A 25,423-nucleotide genomic window follows, 5' to 3' on the forward strand; every position below is an offset into this window, starting at 1 on the left:
TGAGACTTGAAGGAATATTGTTCACCTTCCATTTAATGCCAGTCTCTCTCTCTTCCTTCTGTCTATCCAAATCTTATCCATCCTTTAAGGTCCCAGGTATTTCTTCACGAGGTTCTTTTTTCTGAATTCCAATAGTACTTCTTTGCTCTTGGCTCATTTTGGCACTAATCATATACTACTCAACACTTTTTTATTTGTGTATATACTGTCTTCCCAATTTTACTGTTGTTTCCTAGGAAATAGAGATAATGCCTTAGATTTCTTTTGTAGTTCTCTTAGCACCCAGGACAGTTATGTAAATAGTGAGTGTTGAATAAATGCTTAGTGAAAAAAAATAAATCTGTAGTTCTATAATGAAATTTAATTGAGAAAATGGGACTTATTATAGTTACAGATATCTAGCTGTGTTATCTGTGATTACCACATTTTACAATTGAGGAAGAAATAGATCTCAAAGAGGTGAAGGGATTTGCAATAGAAGAACTAGACCCTTCCCCCTCTCAGACACCTTCTACATATGGCTGTCAAACTGATGTTCCTAAGATAAAGGTATAAACACTTTATTCCTCTACTGAAGGTACAGTGACTCTAAAATAAAATATATCTCCTTTTACTTTCATGTCATCTGGGTCTAGCCTACTTTCCTAGGCTGAGAGTATCCCCTCTCTTTCATTTATTTTACATTCTAGCTCTCCTTGCAGGGGTCTTTACATAGGACTTATGTTGGGCCTGGAATTCACTATCTATTCATCCCATGTCAAAAGGTCCTTAAGAGTTCTTTAAGGCTCAGCTTAAGTACCACCTTACATGAAGCTACAAAGATCTCCAAAAGATGTTAAAATCCAAATTCTATGCAAAATTACTCTGAATTTATTTTGTGTTCATATTTTTGGTACAGAATGTTTTCCCTCTATGTGCTCTTGAAAGTGGACATGATTTTCTTTGTAACTGCAATGCCTAGCAGAGTTTTACTCATAGAACATGCTTAATAAACATTTAATGCATAGCTGGGTATAATAAATTTTAAATAGCTTATCATGAACTTAACCAAATAAACTGAGATTTACAAGTACATATACTAAAGATATCTGTAAACTATCAGTTACTACTGCTTGTATTCCTTTCTGCTTGTATTCCTTTCCACTTTTTTCACTTATCCCTGTAATTGTGACATTAATTTCTGTACAGTTGTAATCATCTCTTATAACTTCCATGTTTCTTTATAATACTTTATACATTTCATTCTTAAGAGCATTATAATTTTCACAGGCAACTCTTAAAAGACTAAGTTAGAGATGAGTCGTCATATGAAGTTCTAGAAGTCAACTGCATCAAATGTCTGACCAAACAAGTATTCAGTCACAAAATGTTATGAGCAAGAAAATACTTTCAAAAATTAACTAATTCAACTCCCTCAGTCTTACTAAAAGTTAAGTGATTTTGCTCAAGATCAACTGGTTGAGAAAACAGGAGCTGAGATTTGATTCCAAATCCTTTGAATGTCAAGTCAAATGCTCTTCCTATCCTATAATATGTATTACACCAATATCTCAGGTTTTGTCAGATTTTCACAATAAAACTAAGATTGTCATATCTTTGAAAAGATTTTTTTAAAAGCTACTTCTTATGTATATATTCCCTATAATGGAATTCCCGTGTCAAAAAGAGTATTTTCACTAAACTTATGGCCTCAAAGTATCATGTAAATGGTAGCTATTATCAGTTTGAGCTTATTCAAGCATAAGAATACAGCTTACTGGAGTCTAGTGCTTTCCATGAGGGTCTAAACTCTGCTCATTCTAGTATTTTTTTTTTAGGCTTTTGCAAGGCAAATGGGGTTAAATGGCTTGCCCAAGGCTACACAGCTAGGTAATTATTAAGTGTCTGAGGCCGGATTTGAACCCAGGTACTCCTGACTCCAAGGCTGGTGCTTTATCCACTATGCCACCTAACCACCCCTCATTCTAGTATTAAAGTGGTTCTTTTTCAGCACAAGTGCTATGGAGCTAGAAAAAGGGACAAGAGATTACTGGCAAAATTCTTTAACATCCTGGAAATTCCTATCCGAATATAAGAATATGTTAATATATGAAAAGGTCCACATTCTTATACTTGTATTAGCTCAATGAATCTGAGGTTAAGAGAATTCTTCAACTCAAATGCCTTTCATATGCTAATCCCTAAGATGAGTCCACAAAATTATAGTTATACAAGCAAAGAAAAGAATTATAACTTGTTTAGAAGATCTCAGCTCAATTTCCAATAAATGGATTCCTTACTTAAATCACAAGGTCTAAAATGTAAGAAAATGCATTAATATTGACCAATCAAATATGGATTAAAAACTCTAAAATTTGAAATACAAAAATCATAAGTAAAAAATTACTTCTGTCCTGTGCCATGCTGGAATCCCAAGAGAGAGCCATTGTCATCAAAGTCCACATTTGGATTTTCATCAATATCTAGTTCATGGCTACAAATACAAAAAGAGAAAGAGCTTCCATTAACACTGCCCAACAAGTTCCATTATCTTTACAGACCATCATTACTTTCAACAGTTTGAAATAATAAAATATAAACTGGCACAACAGACTATACAAAAATCAATACTTTTATTTTTTCTAGAATAATCAACCATAGTTCAAATAATCAGAAAAAGGAGATGGTTCTCTTATTAGAATTTTTCAAATCACATAAAATGCTTATATCTATATCCATCCATCCATCCATCCATCCATCCATCCATCCATCCATCCATCCATCCATCCATCCATCCATCCACAGGCCATAGAGATACAGTGAGACTACAATATTCCTTCTTTCACTAATTTCACTCAATTCTCTAATGGAAAAATTATCACTAGGAAACATTTCTAATATCTCAAAGCAACTTTTTTGTCTATTTTTTAAATAAAAGTTTTTTCATAATAAAAAATACTACCCCAAAAGCTATGCATATGGACCCATACAAGGAAAAGCCAAGGTAAAACAAATTTACTGTAAGTAGTAAAACCTAGTAGTACCTAATAATAACAATAATAATTCACTTATCTAAAATTTAGAATTTTGTAACTTTAATCACCAGAAGCATTCAAGAAATGTAGTTTAATAGTTACTATAGAGACAGTGTAGTTCAATGGACAGAGTGCCGGATTTTGAGTCAGAACTCCTGTGTCTGAATCTCAACTCAGAAATTTACTAGCTGTGTGACTCTAATCAAGTAGATTTGTCTTTCAAAGTCTAAGCTGCCTCAACATAACTTCAGTATTATACTTTCATTTTCTATTTAAAAATTGTTGAAGAAGTTTTAGAAAGCTTAAAATGCTGTATATGTATAAATTTTTAATATTATGACACCAAAACAAAAAGCTATGAATATATTTATCTCCTTTACCAATGAAGATCATTATTATTTTTTGCAACTTATAGTCTTTGAAAGAGTTGCATGGGATCTTGAGACCTTAAGAGTCTTGCCAAGAGTCACATATCAAGTTGTCAGAGGTGAAATTTGAATATTAACCTCTTTAACTGACACTAACTCACTTGATCTTATTATCATTATGTATGCCCTCTGGAATTCAGTGTCTGTAATCATTCGTTTCTCTTTTCATATCTAATTAGTAAATTTGTGGATTCTATTTTTTTATCCCTTCATTTCTCTTTACATTTCCAACACTCTTCACTCTAGACAATTAAAATAACTTCCTAACTGATACTTCTCCTCCAATCTAATTTATTCTTTTTTTCTTTTTCTTTTAGGTTTTTGCAAGGCAAACGGGGTTAAGTGGCTTGCCCAAGGCCACACAGCTAGGTAATTAAGTGTCTGAGACCGGATTTGAACCCAGGTACTCCTGACTCCAGGGCCGGTGCTTTATCCACTACGCCACCTAGCCGCCCCCCTCTAATTTATTCTTTATAAAATATTGTCAGAATAATCTTTGTAATTCACATATTCTATACAATCCAATGAATCTGGACTACTTTTGGGGGTCCTTCTCAATACCCCAAAATACATATAGCACTTGTTTTTGACTCATGGTTTGTCCAATGTTCAAGCATCTTCCCATTCATTTTTCCCCCAGTAAAATTATATATCACCTCTGTTTTATAAGTTCCTTCTCTTATTAGTTTGTGTAATATTTTATATTATTGACAGTTAAATGTTTTAACTCTACTTTTCTTTCTCAAACTCTTCTTCAAATTCTTCCTCCTCTCCTTTTCTGAAAGGAGACAGTCTATTATCTAAGCTTTGTATTCTTCCTATCACCTAAAAGTACTCTAGATAACATAATTTATATATTCAATGGATAAATCATATTATCCTTGAACTCTTCAATATATAGACCAGCACAAAATAGTATATGTCCTTGACCAAATTACAACATACAGATTCAACTAGGTGATATTTATGGTTGCTTGAAGCTACATTTCATTTCATGATTTTATCCAACAAAGATAAATTCTATCTTCCTACTACCAACAATATAAAATCCTTAAAACAGGGAATATGGCTTTTTAAAAATTTCCTCCACAGGACTAATAAAAGTGCCAGGTCCAAAATGATATTTATTAAATGCTTTTCTGATAGATATTATTATGTAACCATTTTTTTGATGAAAAGATTTACCTCCTCTTCAATTTGGCTGGTTTATATTCAGGTGGTTCCTCCTCACTTTCATCTCCATCCTTACTGTTGCTGTATGGTACCTGTTTGTTTATACTTGTACCAGAAGGCTCCTGAGAATCTAGACATAAGACAGTAGATTTTTCAGCTCTTGTTTTGACAGTTCTTTCATTTTCAAACTCAATTTAAATATTTCTTGCAAGTCACTTTACTTTAGTGCCTCAGACAACTTCCTAAGACTGTAAGTTGCAGAAAAGGTACTAACCTACAGTGCTAGATGGAATTTTCTCACATGAGAGTTCTCTAGACTAAAAAAAAAAACCAAAAAACAAACCCACAGGTCAGAACTCTATTAACCCCCCCCCCCAAAAAGAGAGGAGATAGGCATGTCAGGTAACTAAGGAAGGTCAATGTTAATATGAAATACCCAGAAAGGAATTCTTTATTAGACAGATGCTTGCTATATACCAGGAACTGTGCTAAGAGTTTTGAAAATATTATCCAATGATGGTCCTAAAAGGTATATTCTATTACTACCCCCATTTTATAAAGGAGGAAAATGAGGCACACAGAAGTTAAGTGACTTGTCTAGGTTTACCCAGCTAGTGAGTGTCTAAGTTTAGATTTGAACTCAGTTCATTCTGACAGTAGATTCGGTACTCACTGTGCCACCTCACTGTGATAAAGCTGATACTAATAGAAAAAACTGTAAATTTAGATTGAGAGAAATATATTACAGAGAAAAATGAGGAAGAGGCACTGATTGTTTGGAATTGGATACAAATGACTGCTTCAATAACTTACTGATCAGTCAGATCTCTCAGAAATATTCAAGTTTATGGTTTAGAGATAGTAGTGACTTTCAAGTCAAACAAATACCATCATTTTACAAGAAGGTTGACAGAAGTGATGTAAATGGTTGGTTATCAAAGTTACAGGAAGAGGAAGGGGCAGATGTGGGATCAGATTACAGGTTCTTTCAATGTTCAATGCTGCTTGAGAATTAGGCTGCCTGGAATAACCAAGTTCATTCTGGGAGCAGGGTCAGGAAACAAAAAATCTTGGCATTAGAATAATATTCAAAGGTGCCAAACTAATCTAGACTTAACACTTAATGTTTTTTAGGAATTCTTTGGCTTCCTAAAGTCATTAGCTCAGAGTGGGAAAAGATGTCCTCTCTTCCCCAGACTGACTTATTTCTTCTTATTCTGCCTCCCTCTAGGTTTCCCTTCATATTGCCAATGGCACTAAGGATAATCATGAACTTTTTAAGAAATATTCATACATAGGAAAGAGGTTGCTAATCTAATTTTATGATAAGCCCATTATTCCAGTGGGCTATCTCTATGTGTTTACAAGAAAAGAAAATGAGTTCCCACTGACTGAGAAATAACTGAATAAACTAGTATCTAAATATACTGGGGTTTTACAGCCATAAGAATTGAGGAATTCTGGCTAATATGTTAAGCCTTTATGAAGTGAAACATAATGAAGAAAGCAGAACAAGGAGAACAGAGAATGAATACAATTAAATGACAAAAACACTAAAAATAAACCAAACAGTGATGAACTATAATCAACAATCTCCAGGATGGCTCCTCCTGGGGAGTCTCAAAAGTTATGCCAACTAATCCTGAGTCCTTCCAAGTCCCACAAAACTGAGATTTAGGATTGGCACTTAATGCTATCTAAAAGTCAAATTAGCTAATTCCAGACAAGCTCATTAAGAAGTCACCAGGTGCTGCGCTCACTTTGGTAGCATATATACTAAAAATTTGGAATGACACAGAGAAGATTAGCATAGCCCCTGTGCAAGGATGACATTCAAATTTGTGAAGTATTCCATATTTTTACAGTGAATTCTTTTATGTGTACATACGTGGACTGTCAACTAAAGTATACAGGTCATTACACTGGTTAAAAGATCAAAGGTTACTAATGAAATTTAGGATCTTCTAAAATGCAAAAGTATTATGAAAGATTAAGTGAATTTCCCAGAATCACAAAGCCAGTGACAGTCAAAAAGCTCTTATAAAGCACTTACTATGCTAGGTATTCTGCTAAATTCTGAGGATAAAAAGAAAGTTAAAAAAAAAAGTCTCTGCCCTCAAGGAGCTATTCTATTAAGGAAAAGAGCACAAAAATAATTGGGTATATATAAGATTTAAAATATACACACACACGTTTAAGAATAGTATATGTATGTATGTGTGTGTGTGTATATATATGTATATATATATATGCGCATGTATGTATATATATGTAAAAGATGGAAAGTATAAGAAGACTAGAAAAGTAGGAAGGGATCAGATTATAAAAAACTAATTGCCAAACAGAGGACTTTATATCTGATACTGTTTGAAACCAGGTGCTATTGGAACTCTCTGGTCATAAAAGTGACAAGGCCAGACCTAGGCTTTAGAAAAATCAATTTAGTTACAACGTGGATGAAACTCTACAAGAGAGACTTAAGGCAAGCGCATCAGTTAGAAAGCTGCTACTACAATATTAGTGGGTGAGGGAGAACTACAGTGGTGGCTATGTGGAAAGAAGAGAGCATTTAAGAGCCATCATGAAAAGTGGAAACAAAAAAGATCTGGCAAGGGACTGAATATGCAGAACGAGTGAAATCAGGAGTCAAAGACAACACCAAGATTTTGATCCTGGAGAATGGTAAGGCCCTGATAGTAATAGGGAAGAGTAGAGGGTTTGGATGGAAAGACTGAAGTTCTATTTTGCACACATTAAGTTTGAGACAGCTTAAAGAATAACCAATCTGAGATGTTCAAAATGTAGCTGCTGCTACAGGATTGGTATTCAGGAAATTGGGCAAAATACAAATGTGGAAATCCTGCTCATAGAAATAATTGACCCATCAGAATTAATGAGATCACAAAGGGAGATTGCTTACAATAAAGAGGGCCCAGAATGGAGGGTTAGGGGACAGTCACACTGAAGTGTCAGTGACATAAATGAAGAAGGATCAAAGACTGATTGGGAATAAAAACCTAGAAAAGAAACAGTATCTAGGAAGTGATATTCAGCGTCATATGCCAGAGATCATCGATTTGGCTGCTAAGAGATTACTGGTAATTTAACCCAGGTCTTTCAGAGTTCAAGGTCAGTCCTATACTGTGACTCCTGACCATGAGATATAATATTGATATATAATTGCTAGGTTACTGTAATCTGGACCTTCAAAGGGATACCAATCTCCTGGTCATGAAGATAGCAAATAGTTCATTTGTTTTTATTTAAGAATGATGATGATACGACAATGAACATTTTAAAAAGGATTAAACATTACATTATTCAGTGAGATTATTAGTTGCCATTTTAAAATCATAAAATGATATTTTCATGGTCAATTTTTGTTACTCAGGTTCATTTGATGAATTTATATTTTAGTTAATTATCCACTGACCTGTTTGGTTGGTACGTCTATTTTCTGACAAATTCCTTTTCTTGGTTGCTCCATCACATGGCTCACACTCGTTGGAAAGAATGCACTCTTGTTCACTGTTAACTTCATCTAGACATTGATAATCACCACAAATTCCAGCTGAGTTTAAGCTGTCATTCTCTACTTCTACTGAATTCAGATTGATTTTATGAATGCCATCAATTATTTCTTCATGATGCTTCTCATTTGTACTTTCTTCATGAATTTCCTCCCCACTTCTAGTGACAGATACTAAGTCCAATGATGATCCCTTTGTAATGCCAACATCACCTTTCTTGACCATTTCTATTTTAGACTCACAATTATCTATATCATAACTTTGTGAACAATCAAAAGTCCATCCTTGACCTTCCCAATATTGAAACTGTTCTAAATAATACCAGTAAACATGACTATAATGTTGTTCCCATCTTTCCTTTGTCTCAGGAGAATTCCAAGGTTCAGTAGACAATATTTCACCTGGGTGTTTTTCTTGCCAGCTCTCCCATAACAATCCTTCTCCATACTCACTCCAATACTTTTTCCACTTCTCCGTAATTTCCAATTTTGGAGATAATACGTTTTCAGTAGATAATTTTTCAGTTACTACTTCTTTCTCATTTTGGATTTCACATTCTCTGATTTCCTCTGGTCTTCTCAAAGGTTCAACGGCTAAAGATGGGTCTTGTTCCTCAGGTCTCCTTAAAGACTCAAAGGCTAAAGATGGATCATCTGACATTAAGTGGTCATCATCTTCATAAACCTCTTTCCATGATTCTTGAAGAATTTCATCTGAGTATTTTTTCTGAGATTTTTTCTTTTTCTTTTTAAATTTAGTTTTTTTATTTTTGGAATTCATGGATACCTAAATATTAATGAAAATGTCAATTTCATTATGAAAACTACACCATGTTTCTCATTGTTAATTACTTATGGCCATAATTTACATAAAAATGTACATAAATTTACAAACCTTTTAAAAGTAAGTAAAATATCCTTTTTATCCTGGAAGATTATTTCAGGCCTAGAACTCACATTTCATCAGTACCTTCTGCTTGTATGGCTGTCCCTCTGATTGGAGACTAAAGAATTTCTCTTAGAACCTCCTTCTAAGAAAGGGACAACTATTTTTTCATTTCCCACCTAGCTGTATTCCTCTGGATTTCTCCATCATACCCCAATTTCCTGGTACCTCAGCTTCCTTGTGAGTGTTGTACATTCCTTGAGGGAAGGGACTATCTTTTTTTTTCTTTTTCTTGTATCCCCCCCCCCCCCCCCCAAGAGACTAGTACAGTACCTGGCACAGAGTATACATTTGATAAATATATACCAACTGAGTTAAGAAAACTTGGAAAAAGTTCACTAATTCTGCATACTTTGTGTCTCATGGCATATGACTAGAAGTAAAGGAAATAAATCTAATATTTACCTCAAAATTCTTGTGCGCGGACAGGCCTCCAAATTGAAGGGGAAGTCCCATACTTCTCATGAGTTCAGCCTCTGAATCTAGTTCAATTTCTTCCGATCTCAAAGCACTGCCATTCTCCAATTCTCCAATTCCATGTGAATTAGATTCCCTCTCTTCTGTGGCTTGTTCTACAGATATAAACATTTATTTGTTTGTACTCATATGACTACCTTCCAGATCACATTTCCACCCCTCTGAGTTAACCACATCGGCAAATTCTGCTCACAAACTTTTTTTAAAGCTATTAAGTTATTAACTTCATTCCCAGGATAATATGGACTTTTATGAATAATTCTAGAGAAAATGAGACTATAGCAATACAGTTTAAAGGAAAGAACACAGACCTATGAGACCTAGGTTTTACTTTTGGCTCTGCCTCTACTGGTGTAGTTTTAGGCAAGTCACAATCTGAGTATAAAGTTCCTTATGTATAAAATGAGTGTTAGACTAGATTATTTATCTCTAAGGTCACTTAAACTACTCAAATCTTCAGGAACATCCAACTTCTAGAATATCTCATTGCATTTTAATGTTACTTTTATGATAAATAATCTAAAGCACTACTTGTATTAATTGACAAAGATAACACAGTGGACATCAGCAGTTGTAATGATAGTGTCAGGATACAATAGTAGACTCTCAAATATACTTAATAACAGATAACATTTACAAAACTTTAAAATGTTTTCAACGAGTTTTACATTTATTTTTATAATTAAAGTAACCCTGTGAAATAGGTGCTAAAAATATCTCCATTTTATAGATGAGAAAACTGAAGGTAAGAATAGTTAAGTAAAACTTGCTTAGTAATAGAGTTGGTAAGTGTCTGAAGCAGGATTCAAACTGAGGGAGGTTGTGACTTTAAATCCAATGCTCTCATCAACAGTTTTGGCTTCAAGTTAATATAGTTTAAGCCTAGACAAATAAAACATGACATCTTTGAAGCTTGTTGATATTATTGCTTCATTGCATTGAAAGATCTAGAAATATAATATGGAAAATTGAAAAATAAAATAAAAATAAAAAAAGATAAAATTTTCTTACAATAATTCCAGCTGATGACTTAGTTATTTCAAACAATTCTTAGGAACTAGAACTTACTAAAGAATAGTATCAACTTGAAAGGTAGTACTGTATATTCAACTTTTTACAACCTCATATACACGTGGCCAAGCTGCTCATAATTTAGCATCAAAAAGCACCTACATATTTCATTTTTCAATAGAAACTATCAATTCATTTGTTAATTTCAGATAATCATTCCAATTTCCAAAGGTGGTAATTTTGCTTTACAAAATCCCCATCTAATGGCAAAAGAGGATCATTGCAGTTTATATGGTGGCTGTAAAAGGGAAAAATCAAAAACCAACACAAAATCAGTTGCTTCTGTGGTACTTTCCAGAAAAGTTTACATATTCACAAAAAATATTACATGATAGGTGTTAAAATCATATGTGAATACAATTCTGAATTATACTTAATTTGCAAAAATTAAGTTATATACCTGTATTACTGGTATCATCGCCTTTAACATAGAACCCTTTTAATCCTAAGTAGTACAATTTTCGATCCCTGTAAAACAAGATGCACAAAATACATCAGCAACTACTATACCAAGCAATGAAATTATAAATCCAGAGAAATAACATTCACCACCCCCCACAATTTTCCTCTTAATAGCTCTATCATTGATTTTGTACTTATAATAAGCTTTTCAAATAAATTTAATCAAAAATTATCTATTACACTTTGTATAATTTCCTCTATTTCTTGTCTAAGAAGTATTTCCTCCTAGCCACAAGGGAAATTTAGCTCTCTCCACTTTCCACTAATTTAAAAAAAATTATGTGACCTTTAAACAGTCAAGCATCAATTTGAAACTTAGTGAAATACCTGGTGAAAAATGCTGATCTAAACTTAAACTGATTTCCAGTTTTCCCAACCTTTCTTGTAAAATATAAAGGCCTGAAGAAGTTTATATTTTCAGGTTTAATGAACACTGGGTTGCTGAGCTTCAATGTAACTGAATCTTACTTATCAGTTTTCTTCCGCTGACCTACTTTGCTATTTTTGTGATCAGTAGAAAATGTGGGTGGCTTATCTATAGCAGGGCAGTATGGCTAGAAAAATCAAATACCTATAGGCAAATAATGTAAAATAAATTTGGAAAGATATGATAAAGCCAAATTCTGACGGGCTTTGAAACATGACAAACATGTATTTTAGAGGCAATTAGGGAGCTCAAGAAGCTTCTTGAGGACAATGATAGGGTCAGATTTTGGATTATCACTCTGGCATGCATCTGTTTGTCTGTCTGTCTATCTAAAAAAAAAAACAGAATAGAAGATTGAATTGATAAAGATCTTTTGGGATACTATTATAATAGTCTATGTGAGAACTAATGAGGGCCCAAGGATGGTTATGGTGTGAGTGGAGAGAAGGGAAGCAGCATACGCAACCGCCCGCCCCAAACATTTACAAAAAAACCCAACAATAATATAGTGAAGGGCTCCCCAAGAGCACAAGGAAAAAAAAACTTATTTCCCCAAGAAAACAACTTGTTTCAGTGCTCCAAATACGAAATAAATCCTAAAATTTGTATTGAGTTGGAAAAAAGAATGTTATAAATAAGCTTTAAGTCTTTAGAAAAACTAAAGACTAATAGGAGCATGATTAGAAAGAGGGTGTGGATATAAATTAATCAGGATATGATGGCACTTTAGCTTATGAGGGTTGTATTTCTATTGGAACTGAAGGGAGAGTACTAGGATATATTGGGTATAAGTTGATTATGAAGTGACAAGGTTTATGACTGTTAAGTAGTATACTTCTGGGGCCCTTAGGTGGCGCAGTGGATAGAGCACAGGCCCTGGAGTCAGGAGTACCTGAGTTCAAATCTGGCCGCAGACACTTAATTACCTAGCTGTGTGGCCTTGGGCAAGCCACTTAACCCCATTGCCTTGCAAAAAGAAAAAAAAAAGAACTGTACTTCTTCCCAGGAGTATACATTGACAGAGAGCACAAGACCATTATAAAACAATTAAGACTTGAAAATCACTTAACAAGTGACTGTTAAGTCATTTCCTTTAATGCAACTCCAATCTTGGAGCTCCTATCCAGGAGCTCCCTTCCCTTCCCTCAGTCCACATGGGGAACATACCCTTCCTGCCTAAAAGAATGTAAATTCTCATCACTGAAACCTCAAAAGATAGCTTGAGTTTTGAGGACTAATTTCTTTATTAAGGATTATGCCTTAAACCCAAATCACTCAGGCTCCCACAGATTAGTCATCAAGACTTCCCAAGCCAAATTCCACAGGGTCATTGTTTGAGCTTGGATTGGATCAGAGTGAAGAAAAATAGCAATTGTTTCTGTTTTGGTCAGAAACTCTGACAAAGTTTCCCCTCTCAGATTGGTAATTTTTTTTTAAAGTAGAGGTCAGTTTCTGTTTCTTTTCTTACCTAGTCTAAAACACTGAATGAACATTGCCCAGTCAAACCAGACCTACTAAAGTCTTTTGGTTCAAAAGGCAAGGTCTCCCACAACATCTAGATCTATATTTTTGCCACTGGGCCCAGATGGCTTTGGAAGAGAAAGTGTTGCTGGTGACTTTGCCCAGCCCCACCTCACTCAAATCCAATTCACTTACATGTTATGGCATCACCTCCCTAGTGTTGTGGTTCTCCTTAAACATGAAGACTCAACAAACAACAATAATCAGGATTTTTCTATACCAAAGAATCACAAGTCTGGACAAAATAAAACACAGTGAATATCTTAAACCACTAGTTGTACCTGTTCACCACCTGAAAATTCAGAAAAATAGCTTTAAAAAAAAATCAACATGTCTTTCAAATACAACAAAAGAGTTTTTGTAATTATTTTAAAATCTCTCCCTCTTTCCTCCAATACTGACAATTTGCTAACTGGCAGTCTCAACTGCAAATTATTTTATTTTTGCAGAGGTATAATAGTATCAGAGATGCAGTGGAAAATGGAATAGATTTGTATTTCAAAGTTTTGGATTTGACTCCTAGGTCACTTATGACACATTGGACAGGTCACTAAACCTTTTTGGTTTAGTGTAAATTGTAAAATGAGGCAGCTGTACATCTAAGGGCCCTTTTACCTCCAACTCTAGGATCCTTTAGTACCAACATACAGAACTGTTGTGTTCTCAAATCATCCAATTTTCCTTTAAATTTTACTCCAAAATCTACCTAGTATTATATATTCATTTTATATATATCCTAGCTATCAATATAAAAATCAAAATTCTTTTCACAGTAGGCAGGTAATCTGATAAAAACAACATAGTAACAATGTGCTAAGAAACCAGAAGTCTTTACTACAGATATTCTATGGTAATGAACATAATTTTAATATCCAATTTTATATTAAGATCACTTCCACTTTAAAGTATCTATGGAATGTATATTTAGAGTAGGAAGGAATACGGTGCCATTTAATCCAGTACCTTAATTTTATATATGATGAAAGTTATAACTCATGAAAGTGAAATGGTTTGTCCAAGGCAAAACACAGATGAATTTCTAATATGATTATATTACCCTTTAATTATATAACATCTGAGAATATATTCACTCAATGACTTGAAACTAGTATAAATCTTTATAACAGATCAGAATAGATCAAGTTCTAGTTTATTTTCTAGCCCAACTTTTCAAAATTGACAACTAGGATCCATCTTTATCAAGTACCTATAGCACAAACACCTAGCCATCAAATTTTGACAAGGTTCAGAAAAAAGGATAAATGATTAAATAATCTTTTGTGAAATTTAAACCACTGTCACTTAGGTCATTTAAACAATGGATTCAGATCTTGAAAGTAATGGATTTTTTTTTAACAATTCTCTGGTTTCAGATCTTGAAAGTAATGTTTGTTTTTTTTTAACAATTCTTATACAAAAACAAAGTTTTCTTTTTCTGGCCTGATGCAGCTTAAATTAAGAAACTGGAAATTTAAAAGAAAAAAATTTTTGCTTATACTTATCTATAGAAGGCTAAGTCCTCCACATATTCCAATTGATCCATCACTGAACATACAGTCCAGTCCCCACTGTTTCTAATTTCTACTTTCTATAGGCCATAGTCCACACAGTTATCCAACTGACATGTTGAAATTATAGATCCGATGACATTACTATCATGTTCAAATATCACCAATGGTTTCATATTGTCTTGAGCCTAAAACACACATTTCTATACTGGTTAATTAAAACATTTCATAATCTGGTTCCAACTAGATCTTTCCTTATTTATTACTTCCTCTCAACCACTCTCTTCTCCAGCCAAATCGGAACTACTTGCTGTTTTTTCTTTTGAAAACTTCTATCTCCTGCCACCTCCAGGATATTCAAAAAGATGTAGTCATAGATTCTAAATGCAATTTTAAAGAGAAAATCCAAAAACTCTTTTCAGCAAAGTCAACATTGTTTACTATGAAGAAAAAACACAACTGAAGCTGAAACTGTTGACAATAAGAACTCAGAAAATAACAGTGCAATTTGCATTCACTGAGGGAAGGGAAGAGTGCTAATATTTTCTACATTTGCTTGGCTCTTACAAAACTGCTAAATTTAGAAAATAGTTAACTTAAGTGTTCTGACAATACTAGGTATATACATAGTAGGTATTTAATAAGCATTTGTTGTCCTGAATTCTTTCCAAGTATTAGAAGCCATTTATTTAGATGCATGATTTGAAATACAGATGCAATATTGCCCAGTGGACAGAGTAGAATCAAAAAGGCTCACGTTCAAAGCTTTTCTCTGATACTTATCACGAGTTCTATTACCCCAAGTTATTGAGTCACAATGAGCTTCAAGGAATTCACTAGGACTAAAGTTATTAAACCAAGGGTGGGTTCTTATATGAGAGTTCCCCAGTGGACAAAAATTAGGTCTTTTGTATATGACTTCTGGGAATTAGCTTTTTTTCTTTTAAGATGGATTAAGATTTAGAACCAAAATTCAGTGCAATCCTCTGTTCTCCCTGACTCTGTCCCAAGTTCTATTAACTATCATTGTACTTACTGCCTAGTAAAACTTAAGTAAGGAAGAGAGGGGTAGAAATCAAAAAAGGTGGTTTGGGTCAAGTTTTGAAAGAAGTGAAGTATTCTATGAAACAGAGCTAAGTACAGAATAAAAGCTAGCATTTATTCAGGACCTACTTCCATGCCAAACTCTGTGCTAAGCACACCACCAATCTTCCAGGCTCCTAGGTTCCATAATAATCTCATTGATATCCTTAACTCTGTGCCTCCTGGGGCTGGGCAGTAGAGGGTAGGAAGGAGAATAATGTAATAAGGCTGGAAAGTTAGGATGAGGTTAGGTTGTAAAGGGATTTAGAAATTGAAATGGAATTTTTATTTCATAAAGTCAACAGAGATTCAAAGATGCTTGACTGAAAATATAGGAGTGACATGATCATATATGTGGACCAATGAAGCAGTCCAGAAGAGAGATGATGTCAATCTGAATTTAAATTGGTGGCTATGAGTAGTGAGAAGGGAACAGAACTGAGAAGTGTGGAAACAGAAAGGGCAAGATTACATAATTGATTATATCTATTAAGTGAGTAGAAGTAAAGAGTCAAGGATAACAATGAAATTATGGAACCTTTAGAGTCTGGAAGAACAGTGGTGCAAATAGGGAAGAAGCACAGAAAACAACGAAGTTTAGGAAAAGAGATGAGCTCTGTTTTGAAATATGTCTAATACATACCATTTTAAATGCAGTTGGTGATACATAATTGGAGCTCTGGGCAGAGACTGAAGCTGGATATGTATATCTGGAGTTATTTACAGAGATAATAATTAAACCTATAGTAATTGATGAGATGACCAAGAAAGATAAGATGAAGGTAAGAGGAGCTAATTGAGCTGAGAGGTACAGCTGATGTTCTAGGAAAGAATGATCTAAAGGTTGGACAAGGAGGTGCACCAGAAGAAAGTAGTGGCACAAAAACTCAAAGAATGTCAAAAAGAAGAGCAAATAACTGAGGTTGACTGACAAATGCTACAGAAGAATCATGAAGGATAAGGACTGAAAAATAGTAACAGGTTTGGCAATTAAGAGATTACTGGAAAATGGCTTAGGAAAAAAAGATCATTATGAAGTGTGGAAAGGTTAGCTGAAGTTGAGGTTGGAAGCTAAACTGTAAAAAGGTTGAAGAAAGTATTGGATGACCTTTCCTAAGATTTTGCTGAGAAACAGTGAACAGCCATAGGATTAGGACTATTACTGTGAAGGTTATTCAGCGTTTTTTTTTTTAAAGGATGGGAGACACTAGGGAAGAAATTAATGGATAAGTGGATTAGTGGAGAATATAAGAGCAGAATAGGGAGAACTGGAGTGATGGAGAGAGTGGGGATGATGTCAAGAGGTTTTGAAATGAATTAAGTGGATGAATTAAGTTGTCTTTGACTCTTCATGATCGTATTTGAGGTTTTCTTGGCAAAGATACTGGAGTGTCTGCAATTCATTTTACAGATGAAGAAAATGAGTCAAACAGGGTGAAATGACTTGCCACACAACTGGTAAGAGTTTAAACTCAGGAACACGAGTTTCTGAAGTTCAGGAAGAAGGCAATTTCTGACTCTAGGTCAGAGTGTAATAAAGGCGAAGGGGAGCTCAGGAAAGAGCTCTAGGTTGAGAGAGAACAGGGAAAATGGAGGTTTGGGAAGCAGAGGAGAGAAAGGACAGTTTGGAACAACGTCTGTGGGGAAAAAGGAACAAAAGAATTACCTTGCAATCCAAAGGCCCAGTTAAGGTAAGAAATGGAAATATTCTCCTCCATAAAAATCACTAGAGAACAGACACAATCATATACTGATTACTAGATATCCTTTGGGCCTTAACATATCTCCATTTAAAGCCTAGCACGGACAATTTCTGAAACCTTCAAGCTCAAAACAGTCCATTTTCTCCCTTTTAGGAATGACATCACTTCCTCCTTGCGCCTCACTGCTTAAAGCTAGACCACGTTTATTTATGCGGCCTCCAGCGCGGGGGCCGTGTCTCGTTGCTTCCCCTTTTCCAAATTTAGGACCCCCGCAATCACGCTAGGGGTGACTGGGGGGTGCAACAGAATTATGAGACCCTTAGTCAAGCAGTCTGGGGCTTCTTTGCAGGGTGGGCCCGGGCCGGTCGCCTCTCCCCGTCTGCCTCCGTTTCCTGCCAGAACCCCCCGAATGGGGCCGTCCCAAGGAGCCGGCGCGGCGGCGGCGGGCCCCGCTTCTACTTACTCCACAAAGGCCCGGGAGCAGAGGCAGAGGATCCTCACGTCCTCCCGCAGGTCCCCGACGAACAGCACCATTTCCGCCACGAGGCTCCACTTCCCGCACAGCATCTCGGCGCGGCGGCCGCGGCGCTCGGTGCCGGGAGCCCGTCCCGGCCGGGGCCCCGGGCGGAGGGAGGCGCCGGCGAGGGGCCGGGCCTTCCTTAGCGGCTCGTGCCGAGAGGCGGAGCGCGGGGCCGGGCCGGGCCGGGCAGGGGCTGGCGCACACGGCCGGGCGAGGGGAGGCCGCAGCCCGGGAGGCCGCGGCGGCCCAGAGCGGCGCGCGCGCGCCCACCCCCCGACCGGAAGTGGCTCTCGGGCCCGAGGGCGCGGGAGCGGGAAGAGGAGGGGAAGGTGTTCCACCGAACGCAGCCCAGCCTGGAGACGCCGCTCGGGTTCCTAATCAGCGGGCGGGAGGAGACCGCGCGCTCGGCCCTGCGGCTGGCCCGAGCCGGCCGCCGGAGGTGGGTACCGGCTGGCTGAGGGACAAGGGGCGCCGAGCCGCGCCGCCCTCCATCTCTTCCTGGCCCACCTGGGAGCCGTGGGGAGGGGCGTGGGCGGCCTCCCTTCCCCCTCCACCTCGGCCTTCTTGTTTATCCGGGCGGGGGGAGGGGCGCTTCCGGTCCGGCGGCCGTGGAGGCGGGGCTGCAGGTGCCGGCTTCCTGTCCCGCGGGGTCCGGGGCCGCCGGCCTGGACCGTGGGCACCCTGTTAGGCGGCCTCTCCTTGCGGGTCCTGGCTGCTTCTCCTTGTCCTCGCTACAATCAATCAGTCAATCGATCACATTAAGCGCCAGCCACGTGCCAGGCTCTGCCCGGAAAGACAGTGCCAGGGCGCATCCTGCCCTCGCTGCACTTCATCAAACAGCATTTTTGTCTTCAGTATGATGCAGCATCATAATTCACCTTGGTCTTTTGTTTAAACTCTGAAACCAAATTATTACTTTAAAAAATAGTAAGCACCTATTATGTGCGAGACTGTGCTATCTATGCACAAGAGTCTAAACACAGCCCCAGACATATATATATATATACATATATGTATATAGAGTGCTCCAGGGTAAATAGAACATCTACCCAGTATGGATGGGGTCGAGCAGTTAAAAATATATGGAGCAATCTGTAAGGAAAATAGGAGATAATTAACAGAGGAATGAATTAAAATTAAGAGGGCCATTGAGGCAGGCATTTTGTAGGTGAGATTTTAGTAGATACTTAAAGGAAACCAGGGAGATCAGCAGGCAGTCATTAGGCAGAACAGAGGAGGCCCAGGCAGGAAGGACAGCTGGAGAGGTCCTGAACTGAGAGATGGTTTGTCTTGTTCCTCAGTGACCTCTTATCTGATTCTGAGAATTTCCCTTCCTCTACTGGAGTCTCACCAGCTTATTGGTGATGCTTTTCATCATCCTATCTTAGAAGCATGCAGTATTCCTTGACTTGCAGCCATGTCACAACATCCCTAAGATTGACATGTGACTCTGGTGGAGTTCTATGTAAAAACTGGACAGTCTAAAAGACAACTAAAACAATAGAAGATACACACTCTCACTCTTTCACACACACACACACACACACACACACACACACACACACACACACACACACACACACACAGCCTGGAGACGCCACTCGTGTTCCTAATCAGACTCGTATTTGTCTCAATTTCCTCATCTGTAAAATCAGAGGGAAAAAAATGGCAAACCATTCCAGCATCTATACCAAGAAAATCCCAAGAAGGTTAAGAAATTGGAAATGACTGAACAATAAAAACAACATACATAACACTGAGATATAAATTAAAAAGTAAGACAGTCCCTGTTCTCAAAAAGTTCACATTCTAAAAGGAGAGACAACAACTAGGTAAGCTATGAGCTAGAAGAGGTTGTAGCAGCAGAGCTGATGTTTGTGGTGCTTTAATGCTAGTTCTACAGGTAAAATATCAGTTTGTGACATCAAACTATTATGGAGTGCCATCACAGGTAGCAGGTCACTAATTCTAAACTTTTGTCTGTACAAGTAGAGCAAGACAATTTTAGATATTAAAGAAAGCTGAATCTTTCACCTGTATGGGATTGCTTACTTGATAGTACTTGAGTTTCCTGCCTTTTGGGGTTATATAGTTATAGTTGTTTTTAGCTTGGGATATTAAGGCTATAAAACTTGGTTATGATTTGGTCAGAGAGAAACTACATGATCCAAGTTAAGCACCAAAAGTTTGAAAGGCATTACCAATGAGTAGCAAGCAGAGTATTAAGTTTTTTGGTTTTGATTTTGTTTTTTTTTTGTAAGGCAATGAGGTTAAATTACTTGCTGGAGGTCATACAACTAGGTAATAATAGTATATGAGGTCTAACTTGAACCTTGTCCACCTGATTCCAGGGCCAGTACTCTATCCACTGTGCTACCTAGCTGCCCCTGAGTTTTAATTTTTTTTTTTTTAGGTTTTTGCAAGGCAATGGGGTTAAATGGCTTGCCCAAGGCCACACAGCTAGGTAATTGTTAAGTGTCTGAGACCGGATTTGAACCCAGGTACTCCTGACTCCAAGGGGGGTGCTTTATCCACTACACCACCTAACCGCCCTTGAGTATTAATTTTTAAAGGGAAAAGTAGTTCTAACATTTCTAACCTTAGAAAAACATTTACATATATATGAACATTTTTATTTCTACTCTTTGAAGTTCAAGTACTTTTTGTAATTAAAAAAAGAATTTGAGATTTGTGATGTTTTTGTCTTGAAAATTGAATACTCGGTATGTCTTGATCATAGAGAAACTGCATGATCCAGATTATCCACCAGGAGTTTGAAAGGCATTACCAATGAGTAACAAGTATTAATTTTTAAAGAGAAAAATAGTTCTAACATTTCTGACTTTAGAAAAACAATTTTCATATACACAAGGATTTTTGTTTCTACTCTCTTTTTGTATTTAAAAAAGTTTGAGATTTTATGATGTTTTCCCCTTGAAAATTGAACTTTGATACTCAATTCCTACTCAGTATTTCTTTTCACTCAGTTCCCAAACTCTTCTTCCGTCCACCTTTTCCTGCTAATTAAAAAACTTTTCTTCTCCCTGTTGTTCTTTTATAAGCATTCTGTCAATGGACAGTGGAATGTTGTGAACAATTTTAATTGGAGTAGCTAAACTGCCCTTGATTCAATAACTTTCTTATTTTATTTTCTTTTGATTCACTTTCTATTCTGGATCTTATTTGGTGCTTTTCCATTTATGGGATTTATTTATACACAACACTTCATTCTGCCTCAGGTATGTACAACATTAAGGAATTTGTACCCTGAAGTGAATTGATTTTTTTGAGTTTTATTAAGGACTCTTAAAGCATTTTCTGGAATATCTAGGATACTATTTTGACAATTCAGTTAAAGCAAGAAATATTATATAAATTCTTTAATGAAATTGAAATTCTTAATTATTCAAAGCAATGGCCCGACTACAGGAGAAAACAAGTAGATAAGAAACTTGTAATATAATATTTTAATAATAATAATTATATACCATAATATTCCCTCCATTATCATATTATCTTTTCTAGATTATTCATTTCTAAGAAACTGAAGTTTGATGGATCAAGATACTCTTTGACTGATTTCTGGCACGTCAACTAACTTTGATTATAGAATTTGTAAATTTATGTCTCCAAATTGGAAATTGGAAATTTCAGAAAATCTTACAAACTTAATACTTAAAAGTCTTTATATTTGTAACATCACTAACATTTGTAATTCCATATTAGTGATAGAGAGAACCAAGTCTTTTATAATTGTAAGAAGATAATGTACAGAAATGTGGTAGCCTCATTGAGAAATAGAATTAATAATAACTAGCATTTATTTGGTGCTTTAAGATTCACAAATCATTTTTACATGTATAATCCAATTTGATCCTTGTAACATTCTTGTACTTTTATTAGCCCCATTTTATAGTTGAAAAAATTGAGGCAGAGTGGTTAAGTGACAGGGTCACAAAACTAAGGGTGTGAGGCAGTATTTAAACACTTGTCTTCCTGACTCTTGCGCTTCATCAACTGGGTCACCTAACAACCTCTGTGTATTAAATCCTCATGTGACACTTTTCATTGATGAAGAGGACCAGATCAACATGATTCTATTTAAGATTATAAAATCAGTTTAGTAGGATGAGATAATATGTCATTATGTCATTTATCTTTCTAACTTCTCAGTTTTTATGTTTTTAAATTGATTTTCTTAATATAATGGAGAAACATGGAAGGCCTTGGTTACATATCTTGCACCTGATTGAGCTTTTTTTTTTTAGGTTTTTGCAAGGCAAATGGGGTTAAGTGGCTTGCCCAAGGCCACACAGCTAGGTAATTATTTAGTGTCTGAGACCTGATTTGAACCCAGGTACTCCTGACTCCAGGGCCGGTGCTCTATCCACTGTGCCACCTAGCCGCCCCCTCACTTCTTTCTTTTAAAGAAGCTTTCTTCAAAGCTCAATCAGGGGCGGCTAGGTGGCACAGTGGATAGAGCACCGGCCCTGGAGTCAGGAGTACCTGGGTTCAAATCAGGTCTCAGACACTAAATAATTACCTAGCTGTGTGGCCTTGGGCAAGCCACTTAACCCCATTTGCCTTGCAAAAACCTAAAAAAAATGATAAAAATAAAAGAAAGTGAGAAGGAATTTACTTCTAGCATGAGAACAGCCCATGCAAAGGCAGTCTTAGGGAGATGTATGATGAATAGTAAGAAGGCCAGTTTAATTGGAATGTAAAGCATGTGTCTTCTCCAGCAAATTGCCCCCCCCATACACACAAACACCTTTCTCTGTCTCTGTTTCTCTGACACTCTGTCTCTCTCTGTCTCTCTGTCTCTCTGTCTCTCTGTCTCTCTCTCTCTCTCTCCCCCCTCTCCCTCTCTCTCTCCCTCCCTTCCTCCCCAATGCCCTCTTCTAAATCTCATGCAGTCTAGCTTCTGGTTTCATCACCCACCTGAAACTGATCTTTCTAAAGTTTCCACTGCTTTCTTGTTAAGTATTCAATCTCATCCTTTTTGATCTCTACTGCATTTGACTATGTCATCCATCTCTTCCTGCCTAATCTCTCTTTGGGGTTTCATCACACTAATCTCTCCTGATTCTTCTGTCTAATGACTTCTTCTCAGGTTCCTTTGTTGGACCAGCATCTATATCATATTGTGAGTTTACCCCAGGGTTGGGGAACCTTTCCTGTAAAGGATCCTTTTAATATAACACCATTCACAGACTATATTTGTTCAAACATTTAATTAATTTTCCCCTAACAACCCTCCTAGATTTATCAAATGTCAAGTCCCATCCCTTGGCAATGCCAGACCAATATGGCCTATATAGGCTGGAGTTTTCCTGCCTCTGGTGTACCCTGTTGTTTCTGTGTTGGTCTTGTCCTATTGTTTCTTTACACTCTTTCATTTGGTTTAGCAATCATCTTTATGCAGGTGATACCCATACCTATCCCTAGCTGTATAGGGATCATTTTGAACTGAATATCCTCAAACTCAATACAGCCTAAGCAGAACTCATCTTTGTCCCACAAACACCTCTCTGAAACTTCCCTATTTCTGCCAAGGATACTACCATTCTTTCTATTACCTAGGTTTATAACCTTTGGTGTTATATCCGTGAATCTTCAATCTTATTCATCCCATACATTCTTTCAGTTGCTATGTCCTGTCATTTCTATTTCCACAATATCTTAGCCATATATAGCTACTCTCTTAGTTTAGACTTCCATTGCTTCTTTACTAGCTTATTGCAAAATCTCTTAATTGAACTTCTTGTCATGGTCTTCCATTGTTTCATTCCATTCTTTCTGTAATCAAAAAAGCATTTTCTTAAAGTACTGGTCTAAGTCACTGCCCCCCTACTCAATAAACTCCAGTGACTCCCTATCATCTCTGTAATCAAATATATAAACTCATTCTTTTTGTAATTTAAATCCCTTTATAGCAGAGCCCATCCCAGTCTTTTCAGTTTTCTAACAGATTACTATCCCTCCCCATGTCTCCATTCAGCCTTACAGGTCTATTTTCTGTTCTGCAGACTCAAAGGTCCATCATTCATTTCTGTGACTTTTCAGTGTCTGTCCCCATGTCTGGAATGAATTTCTTCCTCTTTTCCAGTCTCAGAGGCCAGTATTTCCTTCAACTCTGATAAAATATTACCTTTCAAAAGCCTTTTATGATTTCTCCAAGTACTAATGCCTTCCCTCCAAAAACACTTTATGTTTGTTTTTTATATAATCTGTATATACTTTATGTTCACATTAGCTTCCTTCTAAGTTCCATGTGGGCAGGCCCTATTTTTCTTTTGTCTTTTTTAGCTGAAGCATTTAGAATTGAGTCAATAAACTTTATTAGCACAGTGTCTGGGACAGAGTAGGCACTTCATAAGTGCTTGTTTATCTATTGTTTGATTGTGTGAAAGTGAATAAAGTTCAAAAGGCCTTGAAAGGTTGACTTATAGGCAAACTATAAAAAGATTTAAAAATCAAACAATAGAATTTGAGTTTGTATTTTATCATAATAGGGAGCCACTAGAGCCACTAGAACTTCTTGCTTAGAAGAGTGGCATTTGCCAAGTCTTTAACATGATCTACCACAGTTCTACTATCATTAGTTCCCAAAATTATTTAGTTAATATCCAAGGAGATTAAATCATTGAGTCTTTCAATTGTAAAAAAAATAAAACTTTTCCTCTCTTTTCTTTTTTAGGTGCAAGAACCATAAACTGCTATGATTATGAAGAGAGTGACTCATTTTATCATTTTTACTTAGAGAAAAATGATAGAGAAAAACCAAACTTGTTCTGAAGGGCAGGATTCTATGCCGTATATGATTTGTCTGGTTCACTTATTGGAAGGATGGATTGATGTACAACAATTAGAGGATTATTTGAACTTTATTAACTATCTTCTGTGGGTATTTACTCCACTCATAGTCTTGATACTTCCCTATTTTACCATTTTTCTTCTCTACCTTACTATTATTTTCTTACATATTTACAAGAGAAAGAATGTATTGAAAGAAGCATATTCCCATAATTTATGGGATGGTGCAAGGAAAACTGTAGCAACAGTATGGGATGGACATGCAGCAGTATGGCATGGTAAGTAGCATTACTTCTGTTTTTGTGCATTTTTGTAAATTTGTGTTGGATTGAAACTATATTATTATTGAATTTCATTGATTTAGGAGAATGCTTATAAATCTGAGGTATGAGATATTTAACTTTTTTCATTTATTTGTACGAACTTTGCAAATTTTGATCAGTTACGTTTGGCCACTGTCATATAACTATTAGTTCCCGAGACAAGACTCAAACTCATGTCTTCCTGATGCCCAAATCCAGCATTTTATCCACTACTCCACCTAGCTGCTATTTAATTTGTTAGTACAGTTATATGTTTAATTTGAAAGTTATCAACAATAGGTAGTTAATATCTGAGAAGGTTTTGATCAAACTTTCATTCATATGTATGTATGCATATAGATGTACACACGTTTATATATTTATTATACATATGAAAATTAGAAAAAAATTACTCCTCTATTTCAAGATATCTGTGAATAGTT

The 25,423-nt window shown here is 36.4% G+C and overlaps 2 protein-coding genes and 1 non-coding gene across 5 annotated transcripts in view; 2 read left to right on the top strand and 1 right to left on the bottom strand.

Moving 5' to 3' along the window:
- The window catches only part of TGS1 (trimethylguanosine synthase 1), a 54,030-nt gene extending 36,048 nt beyond the window's left edge, over nt 1–17,982 (bottom strand). The window contains exons 1-6 of the mRNA XM_074202429.1: nt 17,806–17,982; nt 11,039–11,106; nt 9,496–9,662; nt 8,049–8,931; nt 4,628–4,745; nt 2,387–2,473 (exon numbers count right to left, since the gene is read on the bottom strand). Of these exons, the coding sequence (XP_074058530.1) occupies nt 2,387–2,473; nt 4,628–4,745; nt 8,049–8,931; nt 9,496–9,662; nt 11,039–11,106; nt 17,806–17,909 (1,427 nt within the window). The 5' untranslated portion in view covers nt 17,910–17,982. The remainder of the gene's footprint in view (nt 1–2,386; nt 2,474–4,627; nt 4,746–8,048; nt 8,932–9,495; nt 9,663–11,038; nt 11,107–17,805) is intronic.
- Nucleotides 6,368–6,476, top strand: LOC141503635 (U6 spliceosomal RNA). Its single transcript, XR_012472979.1, has one exon. It is a non-coding gene; the product is annotated as a U6 spliceosomal RNA (small nuclear RNA).
- A 125-nt stretch (nt 17,983–18,107) lies between the features above and the next one.
- Nucleotides 18,108–25,423, top strand: part of TMEM68 (transmembrane protein 68) — a 37,442-nt gene continuing 30,126 nt past the window's right edge. For 2 of the 3 annotated variants that reach the window (XR_012471754.1, XM_074202430.1), the window contains exons 1-2: nt 18,121–18,301; nt 24,563–24,956. Coding sequence is in view for 2 of the 3 variants with exons in the window: in XM_074202430.1 (XP_074058531.1) it covers nt 24,632–24,956 (325 nt within the window). In the remaining variant the exon portion in view is untranslated. Of the gene's footprint in view, nt 18,302–24,562; nt 24,957–25,423 lie in introns of all 3 variants that reach the window. The other variant, XM_074202431.1, reaches the window with a different exon arrangement.

Source organism: Macrotis lagotis, chromosome X (genome assembly GCF_037893015.1).
Source record: "Macrotis lagotis isolate mMagLag1 chromosome X, bilby.v1.9.chrom.fasta, whole genome shotgun sequence".
Taxonomy (NCBI): Eukaryota; Metazoa; Chordata; class Mammalia; order Peramelemorphia; family Peramelidae; genus Macrotis; species Macrotis lagotis.